Source organism: Meles meles, chromosome 18 (genome assembly GCF_922984935.1).
Source record: "Meles meles chromosome 18, mMelMel3.1 paternal haplotype, whole genome shotgun sequence".
Classification (NCBI taxonomy): Eukaryota; Metazoa; Chordata; class Mammalia; order Carnivora; family Mustelidae; genus Meles; species Meles meles.
This window is the reverse complement of record NC_060083.1, coordinates 878365-906337: the sequence shown is the minus strand read 5'-3', so window position 1 is coordinate 906337 and position 27973 is coordinate 878365. Positions and strand designations below refer to the sequence as shown.

General features: G+C 54.5%; 1 protein-coding gene across 2 annotated transcripts; it reads left to right on the top strand.

The window, feature by feature from the left end:
- Positions 1 to 17: 17 nt before the first annotated feature.
- TOP3A (DNA topoisomerase III alpha) lies at positions 18 to 26501 on the top strand. Of its 2 annotated transcripts, XM_045984585.1 has the most exons (19): positions 20 to 496; positions 4496 to 4555; positions 5511 to 5584; positions 6620 to 6695; positions 7856 to 7964; positions 9006 to 9149; positions 9305 to 9475; positions 9756 to 9856; positions 11698 to 11772; positions 12723 to 12805; positions 14239 to 14446; positions 15849 to 16034; positions 16227 to 16356; positions 18912 to 19025; positions 19123 to 19288; positions 20780 to 20923; positions 22254 to 22376; positions 23925 to 24571; positions 25840 to 26501. In XM_045984585.1, exons 1-19 carry the CDS (start codon positions 317 to 319, stop codon positions 26016 to 26018), a joined length of 2970 nt encoding a protein of 989 aa, XP_045840541.1. In that variant the 5' UTR covers positions 20 to 316; the 3' UTR covers positions 26019 to 26501. The 2 variants fall into 2 exon arrangements, with proteins under 2 accessions (XP_045840542.1, XP_045840541.1); XM_045984586.1 differs by lacking the exon at positions 18912 to 19025 and having other exon boundaries at positions 18 to 496.
- The last annotated feature ends 1472 nt before the right edge of the window (positions 26502 to 27973 follow it).

The window sequence follows — 27973 nt, the reverse complement described above, 5'->3', positions numbered from 1 at the left end:
GACGGAAGTGGGGCGGAAGAGCGGAAACTTGCGAGCGGCCCGGGAGCGCAGGGAGGTCTGGGAGTTGTAGTTCGCAGTCCCGTGGCGCTCGAGCCCGGCGGATGTAGCCCGAGAAGGCGGGCGGAAACGGGACGCGCTCGCGGCGGGGTTCCGCGCCGAGGCAGCGGGTGTGGCCCCCGGCGGGCTGAGGGGACGTGACGGGCCGCGGAAGGTGGCGCTGGCGGCTCCGGGAGGTCCCGGTTCCGGTGAGCCTCGCGTCTGGCTCCTCCAGCATGCGTGAGCACCCGCGGGCCGGCTGCGGGCGCGGGGCCTAGGGATGATCTTCCCGGTCGCCCGCTGCGCGCTCCGCTGGCTGGGACGGCCGGGAGCCCGGTCCTTGTCCCGCGCTGCCATGGCGGTGGCCTTCCGAGGCGTGCGGAAGATTCTCTGTGTGGCCGAGAAAAACGACGCGGCCAAGGGCATAGCCGACCTGCTGTCCAACGGTCGCGTGCGGCGGGTAAGGAGGCGAATTTCGGATCAGCGGTGCGGGAGCGGGAGCGGGTGCGGGAGCGGGTGCGGGAGCGGGAGCCGGAGCCGACCCCACTTCTGTCACCCCTGGGCCATCGCATTCGCTTCCTGTCTTTTCCCAGCGACGGGAGTGCAAAAACAGTCCAGACGCTCCACCGAGTGCGTGAAACCCTGCGGCCCCTCCTCGGCCGCAGCAGCGGTTCCCAGACTTGTCTGATAGTCGCAGCCAGCGGGGCGCCGCCTATTCTGTGGGTTTGGGGTGAGATCAGAGAAGTCCGTGTTTTAGCCTTCGTCCCTGTGATTCGAAAGCTCGGGTTGCTGGGAACCGCCGAACAGGGCCCTTTGACTTGGCAGACAAGCCCTGTCGAGCATTCCCAGCGGACTCGGTGTCCCATCTCTGCTGCGTCCCTGGCCTTCTGCAGCCCCACCGACTTGGCAGTCTGTGGACCCATATGGATGGGGCGGGGCTGTCTACGGTTGGGGTTAGAGGGAAGCTCAGCCCTATTCCTCCTAGTACAAACTCGGAGAGCAGGCAAGTGAGGGAGTAGACACACCGCAGGTGCAGAGGACGGGGAAGGTAAGAGATCTTGTTCGTGCTGCACAGAGGCAGCAGGAGCTGTTCAGAAAAATCTGTCCAGTTAAAGTGGATCATGAAATGGTTTTCTGAAGGCCACTTCTAAGAGTGTGGGGCAGAAGACGTTCCCTGCCCGTTTCTCCTTAAACATCCCGAGGTCGTTAGAGCTCCATGTGGGAGCAAGAGCTGACCTTGTGTCTGTAGAGTTCAGGCCCCTGACCCCTCACGAGGAAAACTCCAGTAGCTTTCTCCCTCGCCTTTCACTCCTGAAATTCTCCATTGCCAAAGTGACTTTATAAAACACAGATATGATAAAACACAGTAATCCCCCACTCAAAACCTATATTGTTCGTCTCAGTTGGTGCAGAAAGCGCATTTGATAGAAATTTAATCCCCTTCATGGGAAAAGGTATTTTTTGAAAATCCCATTACTAACTTTAGCCGGAGGATAAAAGACTGAAAGCTTTTCCTCGGAGATCAGGAATGAGACAAGATTGCCTGTTTTCACCATTGCTACCCAAAATTACTAGAAGTTCTAACTAAAGCAATTAGGCAAGAAAAAGAAGTCTAAATTAAAAAGAATTAAAATTATGCTTACTTGCAGACAACGTAATCTTATGGGATAGAAATCCTAAAGAAGCCACAGAAGACCATCAGTGCTAATAAATTCGGCAAAGTTGCAGGATATAAGATCAACGCACATAAATTAGTAACACTGAACAATCAAGAAAGAGAACTAAGAAAACAATTCCACTTACAATAGCGTTCAAAAACACATTGAGGGGCGCCTGGGTGGCTCAGTTGCTAAGCGTCTGCCTTCAGCTCAGGTCATGGTCCTGGGGTCCTGGGCTCGGCTCCCTGCTCAGCAGGGAGTCTTCTCTCTCTCCCTCTGCCCCTGCTTGTGTTCCCTCTCTAGCTGTCTCTGTTAACATAAATAAATAAAATCTTTAAAAACAAACAAAAACACCCACAAATTGAAAACTACAATCTTCTATGCGTATACAGTTTTTTCATGTTTTTTTTATTTAATATTCAGAGAGAGAAATCTTTTTTTTAAAGGGGTTTTTTTCCCCTTTTTTTGGACAGAGAGAGAGATCACAAGTAGGCAGAGAGGCAGAGAGAGAGATGGGGAAGCAGGCTCCCCGCTGAGCAGAGAGCCCGATGCGGGGCTCAATCCCAGGACCCAGAGATCATGACCTGAGCCGAAGGCAGAGGCCCAACCCACTGAGCCACCCAGGTGCCCCCAGAAAGATAAATCTTGATCTGCGGTGCATTTAGTGGCAGCAGTGTGACCGTTCCCACAGTGCGCTTAGAGAAGGAATTGTTTTTTGTTTGTTTGTTTTTTTTTTAACAGAGTGGACGACACTGCAAAAGAAAGCACAAAAGCTACATTCTTGGTCTCCCAGGCGGTTATTGTTGTTTTTGCCTTTTTTCTTTTCTTTCTCTAGACTCCAGAACTACTATAATTTGGGATCATCCACCCCTCCCTGAGCCCCTCACAAATTTGGGGGCTTGCGCATCATTGCATGCCATCCTCAGATGGGAATTACTGGGGGGCAGGTTTGAAATGTCAGGAAAAGCATTTCACATCCTCAAGGCTAACACTGGGAGAGGAGACCACCTGGACGAGCCCTGTCGTGGGGTCACATGGATGTTATCAGACAAGTTACTTCTCTTGAAAAGTGTATCTAGAACAGTGGTTTTTTGTCTGTGTTCCCAAGAGACCAGAGGGACAGTGGGTGTGCACCTTAGGAATTACTTAGGGCTAGGCTGGGGAGAGGCTGAGTAAGCAGACTTTAGCCTTGTTTTATATCAGGGTCCGTATTACTGTTTAGGAAGGCTTCAGAGCTTTCTTAAAAAGTCAGAAACCACTTTCTTGGGAAAAAAAAAGCTGCAGACACTGCTTCTGATAAAAAAAGGTCAGAAACTACTGATTAGACAATTTCTAATCTCTGTTACTAAAAGGCTTAACTAGCAATTGGAGTTTGTAAAGGGGAATTTTTTTTTCTTGGTGAGATTGGCAACCAGTGAACTCTTAAGTATCCGATCCTAAAATAAATTCCCTCTTAAAATTTGTCAATCTCCATGGCTAGATTCTCTGATACACTGAAGGACATACAGATGAATCTACAATACACACACCACTTGAACTGTTAGAACTTTCTTATTTTCTGCTCTTCTTTGTCAAAATAAAACTACCTTTTATTGAAAAAAAAAATTTGTCAGTCTGGGGGCACTGGGGTGGCTCAGTCGGTTGGGCGTCTACCTTCGGCTTGGGTAGTGATTTCGGGGTCCTAGGATCGAGCCCCATGTCTGGCCCTCAAGCAGGGAGTCTGCTTGAGAGTTCTCTCTCCCTGTGCCCCTTCCCTTGCTCATGTGTTCTCTTGCAAATAAATAAATAAAATATGTTTTAAGGATTGTGATTATGCCTCAGAGAGAACTTCATATAGTATTCCACTGAGAAAAATTGTCTTAGTGAGACAGAGGAGAATCTTCTCGACACTGACCCTTCTTGGCCCTTGAACATTTCTCCACTTCCCAGTTGGCCATTTTCTTGTCTTCTGCATAGCGTTGGTGTGAAACTCACATGTGTAACTACTTCTAATGTCCCTGTGGAGGAAGGTGGGACCTGCTCAGAGGGGGTCTTGATTGATGATTGCAGGCTGAAGAATTGTATTGTAGACTGGATTCCAGTTCCAACTGTGGCCTGTAGTAGTACTGGATTTTTTTTTTTTTTAAGATATCATTAAGTGCTCGCTTCGGCAGCACATATACTAAAAAAAGATGTTATTGATTTATTTGAGAGAGGGAACACAAGCAGGGGGAGTGGGAGAGGGAGAGCAGGCTTCCTGCCAAGCACGTGGGGCTCGATCCCAGGACGCTGGCATCATGACCCAGGCCAAAGGCAGACACTTAACGACTGAGCTACTCAGGCGCCCCAGTTTTACTGGATTTTAGAGCCAGAGGAGAACCCAGAGGTAACTTGATCCAAAAACAAATTGATGTTCAGAAAAGCGAACGACTTGCTTGTGCTCACAGTTGTCAGGTACAATTGGACAGCCGGAAAGTGGTCCAAGTATATAGGGAAGAAGGAGAAGATTGTCGAGAGAATTATGTCCTAATCCTCCTTCTGCGATACCACCTTGGACACATCCATTCTCACTTGCGAGAAGATGTTATGGTAGCGGACCTCAGGGGGACCTTCCAGCGTAAGAACTCTGTGGACTCTACCAGTCGTGCTGTGACCGTTTCGAGGAGCCACTTCGTAGATGGTCTTAGTAACGTGGCCTAGTTTTTGTCTTTAGGACGTACTGTTACTTTTCAGTCTCACCGTTTACCAGTGCTCTGTTTCATCTTTAAGGCTGCGGAATCCTTTCTTTTCAATCGATCTATTATATTTTTGTTTTGTGACAGAGGGAAGGATTTTCAAAATTCAACAAGATCTATGAATTTGATTATCAACTATACGGCCAGGTAGGTGCTGTAATATTTCTCATATAGCTGAAGTGTGCTTTAAGATCCGTGGGCCATTTTGGGGTACATTTCTGGAGTTTTTCGTTAAGGGCTATAAAAAGGGCAGCTGTTTACTATAGGTCGTCCCTAAATTGCTTCTATCTTGAGTTACTCGATCGAGAAGAATGACCCTGGCCACTGTAGAATAAGTCACAATCCTTCAAGAATAATGATTGTTAAGACCTGAAGATCCCTAATAATAGGTGACTATTTTATAATTTATAAGGAAATCACTTTTTAATTAAATGTGGTCCCATCTCTTTATAACAAGAAAGAAGCTAATACACAAGAGCTTGAAAAACTTTAAATCCCATCAAAGTCATCACGGAGCTGGAATCAGAATAGTGATTGTGTTACTGTGGCATTTGGCTTCAAAGATATGTATTTCTGTTCATGTCTTATTGATCAACTAGGTTCGGTTTTATTTTTTTAATGGACTTTTTTTTAAGAGCCATTTTGGGTTTTTAGAGCAAAATTGAGAGGCCAGTAGAGAGATTTCCTATAGAGCCCCTGTCCCACCCCCACTCAGCCACCCCCGCCACACACACGAAACACACCACCAGCTCCCCCGACCCCATGATCAACATCACTCACCAGAGCGATGTCTTTGTATCATCGAACCTACACGGACACAACATAGCAGCCAAATCCATAGTTTACATTAGGGTCACCTCTTGGTATTGTGCGTTCTATGGTTTGGATGAAAGTGTAACGTGTATCCATCACCGTAACACCATGTGGATATTCCCACTGCCCCTAAAGTCCTCTGTGTTCCGTCTGTTCCCTCCCCACTCCCCCCCGAGGCCCTGGCAAACCCCCCCCCTTTTTTCCCTTAATAGACGTTTCTCCCTTTTATTTGGATGATTTGGGAAAATACAACCGCTAGAAGACTAACTCGCATTTTGTTATCGTTCAGAACGTCACCATGATCATGACTTCGGTTTCTGGACATTTGCTGGCTCATGATTTCCAGATGCAGTTTCGAAAATGGTCAGTACAATTCCCGGGGGAGAACTTTCTGATTATGACAGTAAGGTGCGAAATGCTACAAGAACTTTGAGGCGTGTTGATCTCACTGTAGAGCTTACAATACTTGGGAGACTGTCTCAGTCCTTTCGGGCTGCTTTAACAAAATGTCATCAACTCGAGGGGCTTGTAAACGACAGAAATTTATTTCTCCCAGTTCCGGCAGCTGGAAGTGGGAGATCGGGATGCCAGCACGGTCAGGTGAAGGGCTCTCTTCCCCGTTGCACTGCTCACCTCTCACCGTGGCCTCACCTGGTGGCAGGACCTAGGGAGCTCTGTGAGGCCTCTTTTCTAAGAGCACTAATCCTGTTCATGAGGTACCATCACCCTTGTGACATCGTCACCTACGAGAGTCCCCACCTTCTAACACCATCACATTGGAGTTAACGATTCCAACATGTGAGTGTTGAGTGGACAAACCAGAGAGACCACAGCGGATCAGCTGAATCATTGTGAATTTTTGCCAAACATTTAGAACGAACAACCACTCAGAAGTGTATTTCCCTTAAAATAGCCAGGTCTGTTTCACGTAGCCACTGGATTACATTTATCCTGTTGCAGACATGCACGAGAGAGTTCCAGAATTTCTTTTTTTTTTTAATACTTTATTTATTTGACAGAGAAATCACAAATAGGCAGAGAGGCAGGCAGAGAGAGGAGGAAGCAGGCTCCCCGCTGAGCAGAGAGCCCGATGCGGGGCTCGATCCCAGCACCCTGAGATCATGACCTGAGCCGAAAGCAGAGGCTTAACCCACTGAGCCACCCAGGTGCCCTGAGAGTCCAGAATTTCTTCCAGGCCACTCCTGTTGTCACAGAAAGCAGAAAATGCTTTGTGCAGAGGGTAGTAGCCTTGCTTTTACCCCTCTGGTGGTCTCATGTGGGACTTTGTCTGTTCGGGGTCCATCCGGGAGGACTCTGGAGCAATTTTTTCTCATGAAAATGGGGGACTTTCTGTCCTGTGCTGAGGTTGGATGTGTTCTGTTTTCGTTTCTTTTCTAGGCAGAGCTGCAATCCCCTGGTCCTCTTTGAAGCAGAAATTGAAAAGTACTGCCCGGAGAATTTTGTGGACATCAAGGTAGGATGTTCTGGAAGATGTGTGGTGCTGGAGTTGAGCAGCTTCGAGTAGAAAATAATTGACCTGCGATTCCTGTGTTCTGAATGCATTAGTATTCAGAGATCAAGTTTCCCACCACACTTAGTACCATGATTTTATTTATTTTTTTAACATTCTTTTAAAAGATTTTATTTTTAAAGATTTTATTTATTTTTTGATAGATCACAGTTGGCAGAGAGGCAGGCAGAGAGAGAGGGGGAAGCAGGCTCCCCGTGGAGCAGAGAGTCCGATGTGGGGCTCGATCCCAGGACTCTGGGATCATGACCCAAGCTGAAGGCAGAGGCTTTAACCCAGTGAGCCACCCAGGCGCCCTGGATTTTATTTATTTTAGAGAAGGAATATGAGTCGAGAGAGGGGCAGAGGTAGAGGAAAGGAGAAAATCCCAAGCAGACTCCCCACAATGAGGGCGGAGCCCCGCTCTAGGGTCGGCCCCACAACCCTGAGATCACGACCTGCGCGGAAACCAGGAGTCAGATACTCAACCAACTGAGCCTCTGAGGCGCCCCAGTACCATGATTTTAAAAATCACTCCCACTTACCATATAAATGAAGCCGTTTAAACTACGTAGCCAAGGAACTAAAGTAAGCTTTTTTGTAAGTAGTGGTTATTTAAATCCTGGGGATAGTATTTTTAGGTCATTAATCCTAGACTCCAGCATGGGGAGACAGCAGGGTGTGAAGGGTCCGTTGACAGCAAGTTACGAGTTCTCAAGCGCTCAGGGCACCTGTAATTAGTTCACTGCTGACCAGAAGCCTTCTTGGGGTAAAACTCAATTTAGGGATTTTCTTTTATTTTATTTTCTAACCAGAACATTATCAGAGCCGTGAGAGTTACAAGTACGTGTTAGAACTGAGTTTCAGGTTTTGTCAGACTAGGGTAGTTGTATTAAACCCTCAGGCTTCTAGAAGCTCACTTACAGGTGTGTGATTCTGAGCTGGAGGATCGTACTAGTGGCCTTGGCATCCTTCGAGGGGGTGAGAGCAGCGTCCCAGATCCCTCCCTCTTGCCAAGTTGCCGTTTTTCCAAGAACATCCCTAATCTTCGTCAAATCTCTTTAGCATAGAGGTGTCACGTGGTCGCGGTTGTGTTCTCACTGCTCTTTCTCCGCTGGGAATTTCAGAAAACTCTGGAACGAGAGACTCGGCAGTGCCAAGCCCTGGTGATCTGGACCGACTGTGACAGAGAAGGTGAAAATATCGGGTTTGAAATTATCCACGTGTGCAGGGCTGGTAAGTGCTGTGGCCTCCGAGTTCCTGTAGTTTGGGACCACAGAAGTAGTCGGTTCCCCTGCGCCGACGGGCCGTGGCTCAGTTCCTCCCCAGAGAGTCTCCCCCCGCCCCGAATCCATCAGTTCTCCCCAGCTGTGTGCCCCGGAGCAAGTTATTAAACTCCCGGGAGCCTCAGCTTTCTGGAAGGTGCGGCCAGTCTGACACACAAAGAATAATTCTAGAATGTTGTGTTTGTCTGCTGTATTCTTTGTACAGTGCCGGGATGTTAACACATACTTGTTGTAATGAACTTGAATGACTCGAACAGAGCCAGTGATTTCGGGTAACTTAGAGGAAGGGATGCACAGCCCATTCTCAGGCTTCAGAGAGTGGACGGTTTCCATTTTCCCGAAATATGTTCATGTTAAAAGCTGTAATGACTCCTGAGAATTTAAGTACCTTAACTTTCAGGGATAGTGTAGGCGTCCTGTGTTAATTCCATGCCAGGACATGAAATTCCCCCCCAGGATCTTTTAATTGACAACATTTTAATTTTCCTTAAAAGTCTAAGAGAGCAGGGGCACCTGGGTGGCTCAGTGGGTTAAGCCTCTGCCTTTGGCTCAGGTCATGATCCCAGGGTCCTGGGATCGAGCCCCTGCATCGGGCTCTCTGCTCAGCAGGGAGCCTGCTTCCTCCTCTCTCTCTGCCTGCCTCTCTGCCTACTTGTGATCTCTGTGTGTCAAATAAATTAAAAAAAAAAAGTCTAAGAGAGCAAGTGATATGAGGGGCAAGTGAGAGGCTTTCCAAGAGAAGAGCTGAAACTCACTTGAAGCGCTCAAATTCACACCACCATTAACATTTCTGACAACACTGAATTTAGCGGTCATGGTGAAGTTTTCCTCTTCGGTGGCTAGCGTGCTGATTGTTTGACCTAATCAGAGAACTGGGTGCCTCACAGCGCCTCGAGATGGTTTACCTCCCATTCAAGGCGGTTTAAGAAAAATGAACCTTTTACGCTGGGACAGCCCTGTGATTTGACTTTGACCTTGGTGACTTCCACAGTGAAGCCCAATCTGCCGGTGCTGAGAGCCCGTTTCTCTGAGATCACCCCCCGAGCCGTCCGAGCGGCTTGTGAAAACCTGACAGAACCCGATCAGAGAGTGAGCGATGCCGTGGACGTGCGGCAGGAGCTGGACCTGAGAATCGGTGAGCCGGCGGCCAGCTCCTTTGGGGGTCCGCGCGGCCCAGCGGGTGTCGGGTTACAGAACTGAGAACGAGGTTTCTGTGTAAGCACGGGCAGCTGGCTTTGCTCTTGCGGCCCCCGTTTTCTCCTTCCTTCTCCTCCCTTCCTCGCTCTGTAGGAGCCGCCTTCACTAGGTTCCAGACCCTGAGGCTTCAGAGGATTTTTCCAGAAGTGTTGGCAGAGCAGCTGATCAGTTACGGCAGCTGCCAGTTCCCGACCCTGGGGTTCGTGGTGGAGAGGTTCAAAGCCATTCAGGCTTTTGTGCCGGAAATCTTCCACAAAATTAAAGGTAAGGCCGGGGGAGTTGTTTATGGTGTGGAGCCCAGGGGCCCGGGAAGACCCGGGAGCATAGATGGCGCTAATGGGTGAGTCTTTTCAGCCTTGCTGTCCCTCCTCCCACTGAACCCATTACGGGGCTCAGAACCCACTTCGTTTTCTTAGAGACCCAGAATGTTCCCGAGCAATGTCTTGTATTCCTTTGGACTGTCACTGCAATATACTGTGTCCTGTCTGTCCTGTCACGTGGCTTCTGTAAGTCACGGCCTTCCTGTTTGTCTTCCCCAATACAGTAACTCACGACCATAAAGACGGAGTCGTCGAGTTCAGCTGGAAAAGGCATCGTCTCTTTAACCACACGGCTTGTCTCGTCCTCTACCAGCTGTGCATGGAGGTAAGAAAGATCTGGAGTTTTCATGATCCGGGAAGACTGTTCTGCAGGTTCCCAAGCCGCTCCTCTGTTAGCGGAGGTGATCCTGCTCCATTTTCCCGCTGAACCAAAGATTCCTGCTTGCTTCTCAGGATATCACTTTTGGGGACCCAGTAAGACTGGAACTCCATAAAAAACGCTAAACAGTGTGAAAGTAAAGGGTCGTAGACCTTTTGGATAAAGTCAGAAACTGTAAGAACCGTGTAGCTTCAGTCTGTCCCTGCAGTAGAATGCGATCACCAGAGATAACTCAGAAGCCTCTAGACCCGTCTAGAACAAGAGACTCTTAGAGCTGGAAGAGGTTTGCGCGGCGTCTGGTCCAGCTCCCTCTTCCACTGGTCAGATGAGATCTAGAGAGAAGAAAGTCACAAAGTGAATTCCTGCGGGAACTGATGCCAGCAAGTAAAAGGGTAAAGGAACAGAGCCCGGGAACAGGGACGGGACTGCTCTCGGCCTGTGGTCACGGAAGGCCTCGCCCCGTAAAGGTGCAGGTGATGAGCAGGAGGCGGCCAGCCGCAGGAGGGCCTGGGGGAGCGCAGGTCAGGAGGCAAGAGCGCGTCAGATGCCACCAGCCAGCCCGCGGCCACGCTGCGGCCCTCAGACCCGTCCTCGACGCTGTGACGCCGCCACTGCCTGGCCAGCGCGTACTTGCCAGCGTTACCGGGGCGGCTGCGCGCAGGGGTGCCACGGGAACTCAGAGACCTGCACTTGGATGAGTCACGTGTGGCCCCGGCAGGTTCACTGTCTGGGGGGAGGGGCCGGCGACTTGTGAGCACCTGCTGCAGTGCCGGACACTCCGGATGCTGCGCCATTTGGTTCAGTCTGGACGGCGCCTGTGGGTGCGGCGGTTCTGTCCCCACCTTGACGTGAGTAACCTGTGCGCAGACACTCTGCAGCCAGTAAGGAGCAGAGCATGGCTGGATCCCAGGGTATCAGACTCCAGCCCGTTCCGCAGACCGCACTGCCTGCCGGGAGTCACGCCCCGCACTGCAGCACCCTTTGACCCTCGAGGTCACACAGCCGCCCCGCACGTCTGTGACACTGCGCATTTATCCGTTCGCTAAGAGAGCTGTCCTTTTTCTCCTTTACTGGGATATGGTGCAGGAAAACCTAGTAAGTTGGATTCTTTGAGTTCCTCGTAAAGAGCACCCGGAACCAGCTCCATTTGCAGAGAAATACGGATTTTGAAATGCAGACGTCCTCATCGATGAATCAGTTAGGCTGAGTTCTTTGTCCGTTTGTAGCCTCTTAAAAGTGTGAAGTTGGGCAGGGCTCCTGGGCGCCTCAGTCGGTTATGTATCCGGCTCTTGATTTCAGCTCAGGTCAGGATCTCGGGGTGAAGAGGTTGAGCCCTGCATCGGGGTCCACGCTGGGCGTGGAGCCTGCTTCAGATTGTCTCCGTCTCCCTCTGCGCCGCCTCACCCTGCTCTCTCTCTCTCAAAAACAAAGTATGAAGTCAGTGAGTTCTCCAGCTTGTAGTGTGTAGTTTTTCCTAATTCTAACTTGGTATTACTCTGAATTTAAAAAAAAATCTCCGCCGCATGTGTAGATAGGAAACAGTTCTTTGGAGATGCACCGGCTGCCGTGAGGGCTGGTGCAGTCGCCCCTCAAAGCCCTGGTTTGAGCGGGAAGGGGTGATGTCTCCACCGCACCGTGGGCTACAGGCCGACCTGCCTCGAGGTCCTCTCACGCCCGAGCAGGGCCCTCTGCTGGTGGTGTCCAGAATGATGCGCTGAGGCTGCCCAGGAAAGCCCGAGAAGGTGCACCAACAGGTTCATATGGCCTCTGCTTTTTCTGGCTTCTAGGATCCCAGGGCAACCGTGGTGGAGGTCAGGTCTAAGGCAAAGAGCAAGTGGAGGCCTCAAGCGTTGGACACTGTGGTATGTTCCAGAAGAATGTGCGCCAGGCTCTGACTTCCCGGGGTTGGGACCCGGGGGCAGGAAGCCTCGCCCTTCACGGGGCCATGCAGGGAGGTGCTTGGGAAGAACAAAAACCCCGAAACAGGGCCCACTTAGTCCTCTAATGCTAGGTTTGTTTGGTTGGTTTTTTTCCCCTAAGCTAATAAATGCAATGTAGTCGTTTTCTGCGGTGTTTGGGAAACAAAAACAGGAAGACACATCACCCCTCTGAGTGTCTTCCTGGTTTTCTTCCCACGGGTTGTGTTTTACATCGTTGTAATTGGAATAGCTTGGTGTTTTTTTCTGCCTAGCATTTTTTGTAATGTTTCTGCGTAATCTGTGTAAACCTCATGTTTAAAGAGCTGCATTAAGAGCCTATCTTAAAAGCAACAGAGTTTTTCAAATTTTGAGATCCAGGAAGAGCCCTGCAAAACATAGCTTGGAGTTAACTACCGTGGGCCGGGGGGGTGGGATACCCTTTCCCAGTGACCACTTTGCAGGAAAATTCATAGTTTCTGTCGGGATTCACTCTGGAGATTGAAAATACAGAACAAGCAGCAAAAAGAAACATGCGGGAACTAGGGGCGGGGGGTTCTTTATCTGTGACGTGTGTGTGTGTGTGTGTGTGTGTGTGTGTGTGTGTGTGTGTGTGTGTGTTCGTGTGTGTGTGTGTGTGTGTGTGTGTGTGTGTGTGTGTGTGTGTGGTCGGACCAACAAGGGGATCGTTATGGATTGATTTGCTATAACAGGAAAGTTTCTGCCCATCAGATCTGCTTGGCGGGCCGAGAAAGCTTCCCTCAGCACAGCCTTTCCCCCTCCGTGTGACAGCAGCTGGAGGGACGGGCCAGGCATTTGTGTAGATGAGTTGTGTGGCTGTGTCGTGCCTTCTGACTCCACGCTACACCCTAACTTGCCTGTGACACCATTAACAGGAACTTGAGAAGCTGGCTTCTCGAAAGTTGAGAATAAATGCCAAAGAAACCATGAGGATTGCCGAAAAGCTCTACACTCAAGGGTAAATATTACATTTGGGAATAGAGTTCAGTGCATCTTTATCAAGGTGAAATATTTTATTTTTTTAATTTAATTTTTGGAGGGAGCAAAGGGAGAGAGTCTTAAGAAGGCTCCACACCCAGCATGGAGCCCAACACGGGGCTCAGTCTCACATCCCTGAGACAATGATCTGAGCCAAAATCAAGAGACAATTAACTGAGCCACCCATGTACCCCACTTTATTTTATTTTAGTTCTTAAAAGGATTTTATTTTTAAGGAATCTCTACACCCAACATGGGGCTTGAACTCACAGCCCCGAGATCAAGAATCACACACTCCACCCACTGAGCCAGCCAGGGGCCCCAGAGTAAAACCTTTTAGAGCTTACGGGAGAATGACAGACTGTCTAGACATTGCCTGAGCACCGAAGTAGAAGAATTTTGACGCTGGGTTCTCTGATACGGAAAAGGCATTTCAGAATCACTTCCTAAAATAAAGAGCCCATAGAGGGAATTCACATCCCGCCGTTGACTTCTCAGCAGCTGGCCCCAGGGCCTTGGCCGGTGCTACACAGCACCCTGGGAGTCGTTTGCCCTTGTACGCTGTCCGGGGACAGCGTGGTCCACGCTATCCAGTGTGGCAGCTGCTCACGACAGGGGACTACTGAGCACTTGAAATAGGAGTCGTGCTCATTGGGACATGCTCTAAGTGTAAAATACACACTTGGTTTCCAACACTTGTAGGGAAACAAGAATGTAAATGATCTCATTAATGCCATTTAAGTGGCCAATTAAAAAATGTTAAATTACATGGAGGGCCACGTTATGGTTTATTAGGCAGCATTATTTTTTTTCTTTTTGGCATTTATTTTTTAATTTTTTTTAGTGATTTTATTTATTTAAGAGAGAGAGGGCTCATGCGGAGTGGCAGAGGGAGAAGCAGAATCCCTTCTGAGCAGGGAGCCCAACCTGGAACTTGATCCCAGGACCCTGAGATCATGACCTGAGCTGAAGGCAGACACTCAACCAACTGAGAGCCATCCGGGTGCCCCAGCATTATTCTTTCTGTGCTCAAAGCAAAGTGGTAGCAGTGTGCTTTGTTGCCGCCGTGGAGGCCGTGGAGGTCTCTGGCAGAGCGATGATGCATCGGGCTGGGACTGTGTCCCTGGCCACGCATCTGCTGGTGGGCCGAGCAGGAGTGTGTCCCATCCCGGGCTACCCCTCTCACTTACTCTCTGGCTTCTCGGAGTGTCTTCAGCAAACGACCCTGCTGTTGCTCACCCCACTGGGGGCCCCACGTGAGAACTTCCCTTAGCAAAGGGAAGCTAGGTTGCCTTCGGGTGAGCCCACTAGGGCAGATGGGGCCCGGCAGGTGTCTCTGGGGGTTTCCAGTTTAATTCAGTTGTTTCCAGAGCAGCTGTAGCAATTTCTTCTATCTGTTTGCCTTTGTTCTAGGTACATCAGCTATCCTCGCACGGAAACAAACATTTTCCCCAAAGACTTGAACCTGACCGTGCTGGTGGAGCAGCAGATCCCAGATCCACGCTGGGGCGCCTTCGCCCAGAGCATTCTGGAGCGGGGTGGCCCCACTCCGCGCAACGGGAACAAGTCTGACCAAGCCCACCCTCCCATCCACCCCACCAAATACACCGCCAGCTTGCAGGTCGGTTTCCCTAACTCCTGCCTCCTGGAACCCAGGGGGCAGCAAGGGGCCAGTAGCACTTGAGTGTACTCTGCGGGCTCTTTAGGAACCAAGTGATTCTGAAACAGCTCTCCCATTTTAGCAGAGAGACGTCGGTGTCAAAATTCTCCTGCTTCGCTGTCCCGCTTGGCTTCCCTGAGCCCCGCCCCCCGCCCCAGTGTGGGCTCTACTCTGTCCAGCCCCACTTCCTGCTGTCAGACCCTCCCCAGCGGGCTGGGTGCTTCCCCTTCCCCGGGCCCTTGCACAGCTCCCACGGGGCCCCCACGAACTGCTTGGTCTTCTTGGCCCCTCGTGAATTAGAGGTACCCCCTGCCGCCAGCCTCCCCAGACTGGAGCGGGTTCCCCTGCCGTCCTGATGCAGGTGGCCTCCTGTCACGGGCCAGTAGAGGCAGAGGGCTTTGCGGCAGCCCTGAGAGAGCTCAGGCGTCTCACCTGCTGTGGCCCTTCCTCGGCCCTGAGATGCGCTCCCTGAGGCCGAGCTGGTTGGGCCGATTTGCAGACTCAGCGCAAAGCTGAGTCCTATCTGGTCTTTGTCTCCTTCTTTTATTAATACGCACTGTTCTTCTCTGGCTTTAAATGTGATGATACGTTCATTTTATCATATGTTAGGAAATTCAGAAGATTATAAGGAAGAGGCATTTGCCGTTCCCCATATGCTGAAATATTTTCAAGTACACTTAACAATTTCATAGATGTACCATAATTTGTTTTGCCAAATCTGTTCTTTAAGGATAAATTGCTTCCAGCTTTCTGAGACGTGATGACGGTTGATGTTTTTGTGACTGATCGAGCCTCACTAGGCCCTTGATTACTTATTTGGTAGAAAATCACCACAAACCCTGGGAGCCGGAGCTGCTGCCTACAACTTTCCTGTGTTATATACAAGGGTCTCTTGTTAGCTGTTAACGCTTTTTCCTCGTTTTCTCCTTGGGCTCGGTTTACATTAAAAAAGAAAAGGAAAGGGGCGCCTGGGTGGCTCAGTGGATTAAGCCACTCCCTTCGGCTCGGGTCATGATCTCAGGGTCCTGGGATTGAGCCCCGCATCGGGCTCTCTGCTCCGCGGGGAGCCTGCTTCCTCCTCTCTCTCTGCCTGCCTCTCTGCCTACTTGTGATCTCTCTCTCTCTCTCTCTCTGTCAAATAAATGAATTTAAAAAAAAAAGAAAGAAAAAGAAAAGGAAAAACTGGGTTTACATAAGAAGATTAGCCCAGAACTGTGCACGGACCTACAGGACCCTGTGCCCTCTCCTGTGCGGAGCTCGAGGCAGGAAGGAGGTGTAAACCAGGCCAGACTACCAGTGAGGCTGCGGTCCTTGGGCGGTAATATTCTGGAGCGAATTGCAGAATCTTCTCTTATTTTCCTAGGGAGACGAGCAGCGACTGTATGAGTTCATTGTGCGCCATTTCCTGGCCTGCTGCTCCCAGGATGCTCAGGGCCAGGAGACCACCGTGGAGATCGACATCGCGCAGGAACGCTTCGTGGCCCACGGCCTCATGATTTTGGCCCGCAACTATCTGGACGTGTACCCGTATGACCACTGGAGTGACAAGGTAATAAAGCGCAGGCCCAGTCAGAGGTCAGAGTTCACGTCCCCCGTGGGCCTTCGGGGAGAGGGGAAGACAGTCGTGTTCCCGGCCCTCGTACGGTCCGCTGGAGCAGGGCCGTGCTCTTTGAAATGGCAGTGTCCTTTGCCTCAGCGTCCCGCGGAGCGATCGGACTGACGCTTCTGCTGCTCCCTGTAGACCCTCCCTGTCTACGAGAGAGGCGCCCGCTTCCAGCCCAGCACTGTGGAGATGGTGGACGGGGAGACGAGCCCACCCCAGCTGCTCACCGAAGCCGACCTCATCGCCCTCATGGAGAAGCACGGCATTGGTCAGTAGCCTGTCGCCGCGGTGACCAGCGGCTCTTGTATTTCTGGTCTTTGCAGCAGCGTGCCGTGGGTGTCCTCCTCTTCACCCCCTCTACAGCGGGAGGGAGGCTCATTTATCCAGGCGGGGGGCCAAGGGAGAGGATCCCAAGCAGACTCCACTCAGTGTGGGTGGAGCCCAGCGCGGGGCTCTGTCCTGTGACCCAGAGATCATGACCCAAGTCAAAATCAGGAGTCAGACGCTCCCCCCACTGAGCTACCCAGGCGCCCCACTATACGAGTTAACTAAAACCTTGGTCTGAATGAGTCCACACTTAGCTCTTAACCTCTGCTCCACGCCAGCCAGATCGGGACGTGGATGTGTCCCAGAACTCGGGGGTCTGGACTGGGAGCACCCTGGCCACGTCCTGTCCGTGGACTCAGGATTTTTGGCCCATGCAGGGGTTTGTTTTTATTTTGAGTAAGGTACCAACATCTAAAACTTGAGAGATTCCACATAAACGTCTGTGTTTTGTCTTGGGAAGTGTTGGGAGGTGTTGGGAGGTCTGGCAGCCCAAGCCTTCCCTCCCAGTGGAAGCAGTCGTTTGAATTGGGGTGACAGCTGTCTCTTCTCACTTGGCTTCACTCACTGCTCGTTCCACGCCAGGCCCCTGTGGCATCTGCGTCGGCCACCCTGCAGCTAACCACAGGTGGCCGTGCTCTGAGTTTTTGTTAAAGCGTTTCCCCTAATTGTTTAGGAATTGAAGTGAGGTTAAACAAGGAATTGGGCCAGAATTGTTTTTCCACAACAGGTCCCGCGGCCCCCAGTTTACAGGCGGGTCCCTTGTGACTGATCTGCTGCCCCTTGTCCATTTTTATCACGACGCTGAGGATCGTCTCTGCCAAACCTAGTTCAGAAAGGCAGCAGCATGATGGAGAGGGAAGTGCTGGGAAGGGGAAGTGGGGCTCCCTGGGCGTGTCCCGGAAGCAAGCTGTTCCCCTGGGGCATGGCCCCCTCACGACCCATTAGTGGCTTTTGTCGTTCTGGGACTTTGAATGAAGGCCCTTCTGGAATCCAGTGGCTGTTGTCACACTGTCCAGAAAGCCTGTCGGTTTAAGTCAGATTAGAGTTTGTGTGCCCATCTGGATGTGCTCATTAAAACCTCAGTCTAGGCCCTGGGGACACAGTGAGGTGTAGGGCCTAGGCTTCCCGTTCCCATCAGGGGCTCATCTCACAGGAGAAACAAATGAAAGCAACACATAAATTCAGCCTGCTGGGCTCTGCGGGGACCGGACAGGGACCTTGGAACCTCACAGTAATTCCTGGGGACTGAGCCGGCCCTGCATAGGTAGAGTCCGAGGGAGCACACGGGGACTGGGAGCATGTGTCCCCGTGGCCGGGGCAGACGGGCTGGTCCCAGAAGGTGAGGCTGGAAAGATGACTGCAGCCCAGCTGCAGGGCCTGGCACGCTGGCCTCAGGGGCTGGGGGCCGGCCTGTGGCTCGCAGAGAGCCATTTAAGATTTCTGAGGAAAGGAGCAAGGAGAGCTATGTTTCGTAAAAAAACGTTGCTGAGGCGTAATTCACGTACTGTACGATTCACTGATCTAAGATGCACAGTCGCTGCTCAGTACAGTCACGCAACCATGCAGCTATCACCTAAACTTTAGAACGTTTTCATCCCTCACAAAGAAACACCGTATCCCTTAGAAGCCACACCCCATTCCCCCCTTCCCTCCCCTCCCTCCGGCCCTGGACAACCACTGACCTTTCTGCCTTCGTAGATTTGCCTGTTCTACAGTTTGTACACGTAGAGTGATAAGGCACGCAGCCCTCTGTAGCTGGCCTCTTCGCGTGTTCTCAAGGCGCATGCTTTGCTTCCATTCCCTGTACTGGTCCCTTGCGTGCTAAGACCACGGTTGGTTTCTCCGTTCATCAGTGGATGGACATTGGGGTCATTTCCGGTTTGGGGCAGTTGTACACACTTGTGTGCAGGTTTGTGTGTGGATGGGTTTGCGGTTCCCTTACGTGGATAGACCTGCTGGGTCCGACGGTCGCTCTGGGTTTATGAGGAGCCTCTGGACCGATCTGCACGGGGGCTGCCCCGTTTTACCCTCCTCCAGCCACGCACGAGGGTTGAGGTTTCCACGCGTTCTCGCCAACATTTGTCCTCTGCTGTTTGCTGATGCTTCACGCCCAGTGGGTGTAAAGTGGCATTTCTTCGTGGTTTTGATTTCCTCTCTCCTCGATGACAGAACTCGTTTTCAGAGATCCCTACAGCCACAGCGTAAGGAAGGGGTTGGGTGGAGGATGGGACCAGAAAGGCGGAGGCCAAGCACGTTGTCCTGATGCAGAGGACGTGATGTGGGCTCCAGCCGTGGCCCTGCCACGCGGAGCAGACGAGAAAGACGTAGAGGAGGCTCGTTGCTGGCATGGACAGGTGTAGGGAGTGAGCGGGCGTGAGGGGAGATGCCGTGGCTGCGGGGGCCCAATGCGGTGGAGGCGTCCAGGCAGGGGAAGGTACCCGCGGGACGGCAGGGGCAGAGTTTGCACGGCCCTGAGTAACCAGAAGTGGCTTTCAGGGACCGATGCCACTCACGCGGAGCACATCGAGACGATCAAAGCTCGGATGTACGTCGGGCTCACGGCGGACAAGCGGTTTCTCCCGGGGCATCTGGGCATGGGGCTCGTGGAAGGTGAGCAGGAGCTCGAGGTGGCGGTCGCGGAGCGTGCGGCTGAAGCCCCCGGGGGAGCCGCGCAGGGCCCCACGGAACACTGCTTTTCTGCCTGCAGGTTATGACTCCATGGGCTATGAGATGTCCAAGCCTGACCTCCGGGCCGAGCTGGAAGCTGACCTGAAGCTGATCTGTGAAGGCAAGAAGGACAAGTGGGTGGTTCTAAGGCAGCAAGTCCAGAAATACAAGCAGGTTTTCATTGAAGCGGTGGCCAAAGCTAAGAAGTGAGTCCAGACCCCGCTTGCCTCGCTCTGCCTCCTGGGCGTGACCTTTCCCTGAGCCGGGGGAGCGGGTGGGGCCGACTCAGCGGAAAGCAGGTGGTGGGCCGCCTCGCTGCTCGTGACGCAGGCCCCCAGGTGCTTGACTGTGCCGGGCCGGTTCGCCTCCTGCAGCGTGGTCCTCGTGCAGCTCCTCCCCCTTCGGTTTTCCTCCCGAGTCCTCTTCCTTCCTGGAAGACGGTGAGCAGAAAAGTCTGGGCCGGTGATCGCAGGCAGCTGGCTCTGGAGATGCCGTCCTCTGGATTTGCGTTCTGTCTGGGTTAACGGGCGCACAGTCCCGAGCGCGTAACCTCAGGGCTGCCGTGCGACACCGTGCTGTGGAGCGTGTGGGGGCGGCCGTGTAGCAGGCAGGACGCGCGCGCGCCGTTCGGGAAGCACCTTTCCTGCCCGTGCCACCTCGGGAAAGAAAAGGACCAGCCGGGGCACCTGGCTGGCTCCGTCGGTAGAGCGCGTGACTCTTGATCTGGGGATTGAGGTCAGCCCCGGGTTGGGGGTAGAGACGACTTAAAATCTTTTACGATTTTATTTACTTGTTTGTGTTTAGAGCCTGAGAGAGCACGCGGGGAGGGACAGAGGGAGAGAGGATTTCGAGCAGACTCCATGCTGTGGGTAGAGTCCCAACACGCAGCTTGAGCCCAGAGATCAGCACCTGGGCCGAAATCAAGAGTTGGGTGCCCACCAGACTGAGCCACCCAGGCGCCCCAAAAATAAAATCTTTAAAAAAAAAAAAACAGTTGAGCTCGTTTAAATGTAAACCCAGACAGACAGACACTTCAGGAGCGCGGGCAGGGACTGTGTACAGTTTTGTTTGATGTGGGGTGGGACGAAGCAGAAGTACCCGTGTGTAGCTGGGTCCCTCCTGGGAGCTCCCGGGGGCCAGAGAAGAGCCAGGGCTGCTTGGCCAACCCAGCCGTGGCCGCCTCTGTTCTCTGCATCAGGCCTGTGGTGAGCAGCCGGCTGCTGTCCCTGGTCACACTCTGCTTGTGTGCGCATAAGAGTTTTGTAGGGGCGCCTGGGTGCCTCATGCGGTTAACGCATCTGCCTTCGCCTTGGGTCATGATCCCAGGGTTCGGGGATTGAGCCCCACATCGGGCTCCCTGCTCAGTGGGGGTCTGCTTCTCCCTCTTGCTCTCCCTCTGCCCCTGCTCGTGCACGCATGCTGTTTGTCTTTCAAATAAATAATATCTTTTTGTAAAAAAAAGATTTTGTCAGAGCGAGCGCACAAGCAGGGGGAGTGGCAGGCAGAGGGAGAAGCAGGCTCCCCGCTGAGCAAGGAGCCCGATGCGGGGCTCGATCCCAGGACCCCGAGATCATGACCTGAGCTGAAGGCAGACATTTAACTGACTGAGCCACCCTGTCAACCCAATAAATAAAATCTTTAAAAAAAAAAAAAGAAAGAAAGAAAGAATAATTGTGAGTGTTTTGCTCTTTCTTCAGATTGGACGAGGCGTTGGCCCAGTACTTTGGGGAAGGGGCCGAGGCGGCGCAGGAGGAAGCCATCTACCCAAGCACGCCGGAGCCCATCAAGAAGTGTCCACAGTGCAACAAGGACATGGTCCTCAAGACCAAGAAGAACGGCGGGTCAGTGCCCGGCTTGCACTGCACGCCTGCTTGCCCAGCACTCGCTCTGCCGCTGGACTGGGTGTCGGAGAGAAGGGTAGCTGGCGGCCACCTGGCCTTGGAGGCGTCAGGCGCTCTGGCCTGCCTGGTGGGGGATGGTGGCGCTGCCGCGTCCTTTGTGGATAGGACCTCGCCTGCCCCGTGCGCTCCCGCCACGCACCCAAGTTTTGTGTCCCAAAGCAGATTATTTAACTACTGTGCCCCTGTTTTCTTTTCTATAAGCCTAGGGCAGTGCTATCTACCGCGGGAAGGGTGAGGATTCGGTGAAATGTGTCCCAAGTCCCGGTCAGGAAAGGCAGAATTTGATCTCAGGTCCTCCCGCCCCTTCATTTCTCCGAGCCCCTTGGGTTCCCTGACTGCCGACACGTCACTGGCCCGGGCGCAGAGGCGGCCAGCCTGGCTCTCAGAAGCCAGAGCTTAGTGGGCCTGACCTGGGGCTTGGGCTGCCCACAAGCACAGAAGCCAGTGCCGGGGCGGGCTTAGCCCAGTGCAGGATGGCCCGTGTAGGTACTTAGCACGGGCTGTGGGGTTAACTCCTAAGTGCTGCCCGTGCTTGGTCGCCCGGGGAGGTCTGGAGATCGTCCTGGGGGATTTCCCACTCCGGGGGTTACCTGGCAGTTTCCGTTTCTGACTTTGTAGATTTGCTGTTTGAGTAAATGGGGTCTGAGGTTCAGTGGGTTGGTTTTCCCTGGTCCAGTCATGCCCAGGCACGCCCAGAGGATGTTGCAAATCGTGTTCCCATTGGCTTCTCTGGCTCTAACGTTCGTGACTGGAATCAGAAACCGTCGGCCGAGAACAACGTGGTTCAGGCGTCAGGGAGACCCGTCAGCGGACGGCGAGGGTGCTGTTCCCAGCGCCCCGCCCGCCGCACCTGCCTCCTTAGGTCTCCAGACCGCCCCCGCCTGTTTGCCCCACTGTGACCTGAGGACTGTCGTGAGGGGCAGCCAGGGAGCGGGTGAGAGTGCGCAGCCCGGAGTCTGCGCGGAGCCCTCCGGACTGGGCCTCGCCATGGTCCAGGAGTTGGTCGGTAGGTTGCTGGTTTCTGAGTAGGAAACAGAGTCAGCAATGGCGGTTCCTTTTTCTCAGGGAGATGAGAAATAAACGCAGGCCAGTTTTGCTCAGTCGTTCGTACCAGTGACTGCGTGTCCATTGATAAGTCCTCCCAAAAAGTGAATGTGTCCTTTAATCAGCCGGCGAAAAGCTTCCTTGCCAGACGGGCAGCGTCCCAGGAATGTGTTTCCTGCGGTCTGGTGGCTCCGGCCCGACCCCGCTCCCTGTGCTCCCTCCCCAGGTTCTACCTCAGCTGCACGGGCTTCCCAGAATGCCGGTCAGCCGTGTGGTTCCCCGACTCCGTGCTGGAGGCCAGCAGGGACGGGAGCGTGTGTCCGCTCTGTCAGCCGCACCCGGTGTACAGGTGAGCCGGGCCCCGGGAGGCTGCGGGGTGCTCGCCGTGCCCAGCAGCAGCTGCGATGGTGGTCTTGGATCGGTTTGGGTCCCTTCCCTGCCTTTGCAGCGTGGAAGCCGGGCCTGGGGCCAGATTCCCGGGCAGCTCGGGGGGAGCCCTCCACGCATCTGAAGAACCACTAGGACGCCCTTCCCCTGACCTTTCCAGCTAGATTGCTGCCCAGTAGACTCTGGGGCAGTGAATATCCCACTGTTGGAGAGCGTTTCCAAGCTCCTCCCAAGAGCCCAGAGCCCTCTGTACAACTGGTTCTCAAACCTTTCGGTCACAGGACCCGTACACTCTTAAAATGATTAGAGAAGGAACCAGAGAGCGTTCGTTGTGGGTTTGTCAGTACTACCGTGTTCTGCATTAGAGTGGGCACTTTTTTTTTGTTTTCTTTTTAAAGATTGTATTTATTTATTTGACAGACAGAGATCACAAGTAGGCAGAGAGGCAGGCAGAGAGAAAGAGGGGAGGAAGCAGGCTCCCCGCCGAGCAGAGAGCCCGATGCGGGGCTCGATCCCAGAACCCTGAGATCATGACCTGAGCTGAAGGCAGCGGCTTAACCAACTTGAGCCACCCTGGCGCCCCAAAGTGGAGACATTTTAAAAAGGTCATTGCTGGGGCACCTGGGTGGCTCAGTTGGTCGGTGTCTGCCTTCGACTCAGGTCATGACCGAGGCCCCCATCGGGCTCCCTGCTCAGCAGGAACCTGCTTCTCCCTCACTCTCCCTGCTTGTGTTCCCTCTTGTCACTATTGCTCTATCACATAAATAAAATCTAAAAATTGTTAAATAAAAATGTACTTGTAAATTTTATAATATGCATGCTAACATAAATAGCTATTTCTGCCTATTTCTAAAGCAGAAAGGTAAGAAAATGCCTACTTGCACAGCAGAGAACAGAAAGGAAACGTTTCTTTCTGAGTCTACCGTCTGGCTTGTTCAAGACTTGGCTCTCGTGTGCGCTCGCAGTCGGTCGGCGGGGCCGGCCCCGGGGCTGTAGGCTCGGCCCACTCGCACACACAACAGATGCCGCTGCTTAGCCTCGTTACAAAATAGTTCTCACCTCAGCACGAGGGCCACGGGCCCAAGAACCGCTGGCTATAGGAGGTGAGCCTTTCCGAGGCTTCTGTGTTTCGTTTTGTTTTTTAAGATTTTATTTATTTGAGAGACAGAGTGTGTGTGCCTGCGTGTGCACGAGCAGAGGGGCGAGGCAGGGAGAGGGAGAAGCAGCTCCCCGCTGAGCAGGGAGCCCGACGTGGGGTCAGTCCCAGGGTCCTGGGATCCTGACCCGAGCCGAAGGCAGACGCTTACCCGACTGAGCCTCCCCGGCACCCCGAGCTCTGTGTTCTGGAGATTAATCAGGCTCTCACGTTTCCTCTGTGCCCACTCTGCGCGCTCTCGACACCCGGAGGGGCTCGTGGCTGGCAGGCGCCTGGTGGGTGCCGCCCTCTGTGGACAAGGAGAAGACTCTTGCGGCTCCTAGTAAGACTTTCCGTCATCTTCCGGCCCGCCAGGTTGAAGTTGAAGTTCAAACGCGGCAGTCTTCCCCCGACCATGCCCCTGGAGTTTGTCGGCTGCATTGGCGGATGCGACGAGACGCTGCGGGAGATCTTGGACCTGAGGTTCTCACGGGGCCCCCCCAGAGCTTCCCAGCCGGCCAGCCAGCCCTCGAACTACCTGCAGGCTAGCCAGTCCCTGAACAGAATGGACGCCGGCCCCTGGACGCCGCCCCTGCCTGCCACCGCGGCCGGGGGCAGCAACTCGGTGACCTGCAACTGCGGCCAGGAGGCCGTCCTGCTCACCGTGCGGAAGGAGGGCCCCAACCAGGGCCGCCAGTTCTACAAGTGCAGCGCTGGCGGCTGCGGCTTCTTCCTATGGGCCGAAGCCGGGGGGCCTCCCTCCTCCGCCTCAAGACCCCCTGGTGGCTCGCTGGGCCGCCCGCCCGCCACAGGGGACCGCCGGGGCGGGTCTGGCCGACCCGGGGATGACGGTGGCGGCGGCGGCGGCGGGGGGAGCATGTCATGTCTGTGCAGCCAGCCGGCCGTCACCCGGACGGTGCAGAAGGACGGGCCCAACAAGGGCCGCCAGTTCCACACGTGCGCCAAGCCCAGGGAGCAGCAGTGCGGCTTCTTCCAGTGGGTGGACGAGAACGTGGCTCCAGGTGAGGCGGGGGCTTGGCTCCCGGGCCAGGCGGAGCCCCGAGGCGGGGGCGGGAGGGAGGAGGGCAGGGGTGGGGCTGGAGGTTCCGAAGGGAAGGCTGGGGCAGCTCCTGGAGCAGCTGCCGGTGCCCGGCGCTGTGCCAAGGACACCCGCTGCGTGTCTTCACCACCGTCAGCTCAGGCCCCGGAGGCCCAGGGAAACGAGCTGCCTGTGCTCGGGGTCCTGTAGGCACGCGGCCTGAGGTCGGCCTGACCCCGCAGCCCTGGGCTCCTCTAGCCTCCGTGGGCTCGGGAGGTCCTCGTCATCAGCCGCCCGCCTTCCGATGCGGAGCCTGGCCCTGGGGATGTCTGGGAACCTGCTCGGGGTTCCACAGCCGGCCTGGTGCCCCCAAACCAGATGTGGTGAGAATTGCCCCCAGACATTGGAGCCAGGTGGATAATGCACCCAGAGGCCCTGGGAAATGGCCTCCGCCCACTCCGGTGCCCGGCAGACGCTTGGTTCCTGTGCCAGAGCAGCCGAGAGGCCCGGCGGGAGCTTCGTGGCAGAGCCGGGCCCAAAGCGTGGCTGTGGAGCCTTGGCCAGAGGGCTCGGCCTCACGGCCTCCCAGTTTGCTGAGTGGGATGAGCACTTGCTTGCCTTTCTCGGGGTTCCTGTCTTAGAAAGTGATTAGACGGGCGCAGACTATGACTGACCCACGAGCCGCTAGCTGCCACCACACAGGAAGAACCCAGAAGGCTTGGTAAGGCGCAGGGCTGGCCACCGGCGCCGGCAAGGGGCCGGAGACCGTCACTGCCACGACAGGCTCACGTTCCAGGTGTGCGGGATGTGGTCTCGCCCTGCACTCCCTTCAGGCGCACCACGTTCCCTTGTCCCCCGTTGGAAGGAAGCATGGCCTGTCCTCCAGGCCAGCTGATCAGTTGTCCTGGGTGACAGGGCAGTCAGAATGAAGGGGCCTGTTTGAGGCCTGGGAGGATCCAGAGCTCAGTGACCTTTGCACGGCAGGTGGAAAACAGGCTGTTGGTCGCGCAGTGTTGCCAAGTGGGGGGGGAGAGGACATGCGTGAAGTGACGGCCCTGCCCTTCTTGTCGGGGTAGTGATTGTGGCCCAAAGGCTCCGGGTTCTTTAGGGAGTGGCGTCGGGGCCCCCGAAGGTGACAGGAGGGAAGGCAGCCTGGCCTGTGGGTGGTCACCGCCGCACAAAGGCCGAGGGACACACTGCGTCCTCGGCGTGTCTGTTCTGAACTCAGCCTTCCCCTGACGCTTCCCACAGAGACTTTCGGAGCCCCGAGCTGGCCGGGAAGGAGAGGAGGAACCCAGGGGCCGGAGGCCAGAAGCAAAAGAGCCCGGGCCGCTTCCACAGACACGGGGTCCGGGCCCAAGAAACCCCGGAAATGCGGCCTTTGCCATCAGCCTGGACACACCCGTCCCTTCTGTCCCCAGAACAGATGAGGCAGGGGAGGGAAGAAAGGGCCGCCGCCTCAGACCTGCCCCTTTCTTCCCGGGAATAAGCTATCTTCACTAGAACCTTCCGTGCCCTGGAGGCCTTGAGGAAAGCGGTGGCTTTTGGAGCCTGGCCTGCCGGTGGGCAGTCAGGATCCAGACCGCCGTCTGGAGAATCCGTCTCGGGCACATGGTGACCCTCGGCTGCTGGCGCCGCGGAGCACTGAGCGGCGGGCTGAGCACATTCCACGCTATGGTCTCCGGGGCTTTCTTCCCTTCTGGAGGGTCTCCTCGAGGGACCTGCGCGCCTGGTCCAGGCTCCGGGCGGCCCGGATGGGGCTCCGCTCGCAGACATTCTGAGAAAGGAGGGTGCGAGAACGTGGCTCTTGTCCTAAAATCGTGTCTATCGAAGAAGCTTTGTTTTTCTTTCTCTAGACAGGGCTGCCGCCGGGACACAGCTCGTGTGCCTTAATAAAGACTTCTGCCCTCTGCTCTCGGGGGTGTGGTGCAGTGTCTGCCGACCGGTGGCAGAGGGGCGGGCCTGGACCGCTGCCGGTGCTCCGACCTCTCGCCGACCTCTGGCCCTCTCGGCCGCTCCTCCCGGCCCCAGCCCGTCCTCCCTGTCCGCGCAGTGGGCGCTGAGCCGAGCTGCTCCCGGCCCCACGGACAGCTTGCCCACCAGCGGAGCAGGGACCGGATGACACCATGTGCTTCCGTGCTACGCAGAGGTGGCCCCGTCCCTTGTGTGTCCGTACAACAGTCCTGTGAGTGACACGGAACCACGTGGCCTTATTCTGCTGGTTAGGAGACAAGCAGGAAAGGGTGTGAGTCGCCCCGAGTCGCATCGCTGGTCGGTGAAGAAATGAACCGTCCTCACTCTCGGACTCCGGCCCGTGCCCTCCAGTTACGCAGTGGCTCTTGGAGCATCTGAGCACGGGGGTGGCTCATGGCCCCGCGTTTGTGTTTTAGTCCCCTCTCCCGCAGCCCTCGGCCACCACCTGTCTACTTTCTGTCTTGGTGGCTTTACCTCTCCAGACAGTCCGTATACATGGGATCACAGAGCCTGTGCCCTTCGCCTTTGCGCGTCGTCTGCCAGGCTCATCCACGAGCCTGGGTCGGCGTGATTCCTCTGCGACTGAGCGGAGCCCGGACGCACGGTGTCCACCCGGCCGGTTGGTGGCATTTGGGCCATGCGTGCACCGTGGCTGTTGGGAACGGAGCTGCCGTAAGCGTGCGTGCAAGGCCTTCAGTTCTTCGGGGTGCGCGCCTGGGACCAGATCCACGGGCCCTTCAGTAATTGTGCGTGCACGGTTTTCCCAGCAGCTGCCCTGTCCCACGTTCCCCCTCCCTGCCAGCGCTATCTCCCTTGATTTTTGTTAGCGCCGTCCTAAGGGGCGAGAAGTGTTCTGTCATCGTGGTTTTGAGCTGCCTTTTCCTGGTGACCACGGGTGCCGAGCATCTTTTCATGTACTGACCAGCCACGTGTGGATCTTCGGAGAAAAGTCTTTTTGTCTTTCGCCCATTTTCCCACTGGGTGGTTTTGTTGCTGCGTTGTATAGATTCTGGATTTTAGACGGATTTGGGGATTTTAATCTCCCCACAGGTAACTCCTGTGGGGCTAGATTGTAGCGAGGTCAGACCCGGCTCGGGTCCTGGCTGTCCCTGGGTTTGCGCCTTAACCGCCGAGCCCGAGGGCCCCATTTGTAACAGGCCGGTGGCCCTCACCTGGAGGCTCTTTGGTGGGAGGTTACGGCCGGGCCCGACGGCAGGAGAACTTGCTGAGCAGACCCCGTGAGGGAGTGTTGGTGGCGTTTAGGTGAAGAGAAATTAAACTCCCCCCACCTAATGGTGCCTGGAAAGGTTTGAGCCTCCGAAATGACCCCCGTCTGCAGCTTGTGCTGTGCGGGACCGAGGTGAAAATGACCCTGACTTACGGAGCGCCAGGGCAGGGGGGTCACGCACCA

Bases quoted from the DNA above. Each gene is read 5' to 3' on its own strand.
- TOP3A (XM_045984585.1), top strand. From the start codon at position 317: ATGATCTTCCCGGTCGCCCGCTGCGCGCTCCGCTGGCTGGGACGGCCG. The intron at 497-4,495 runs GTAAGGAGGCGA...GTTTTGTGACAG, and splicing joins CCAACGGTCGCGTGCGGCGG to AGGGAAGGATTTTCAAAATT. The intron at 4,556-5,510 runs GTAGGTGCTGTA...GTTATCGTTCAG, and splicing joins ATTATCAACTATACGGCCAG to AACGTCACCATGATCATGAC.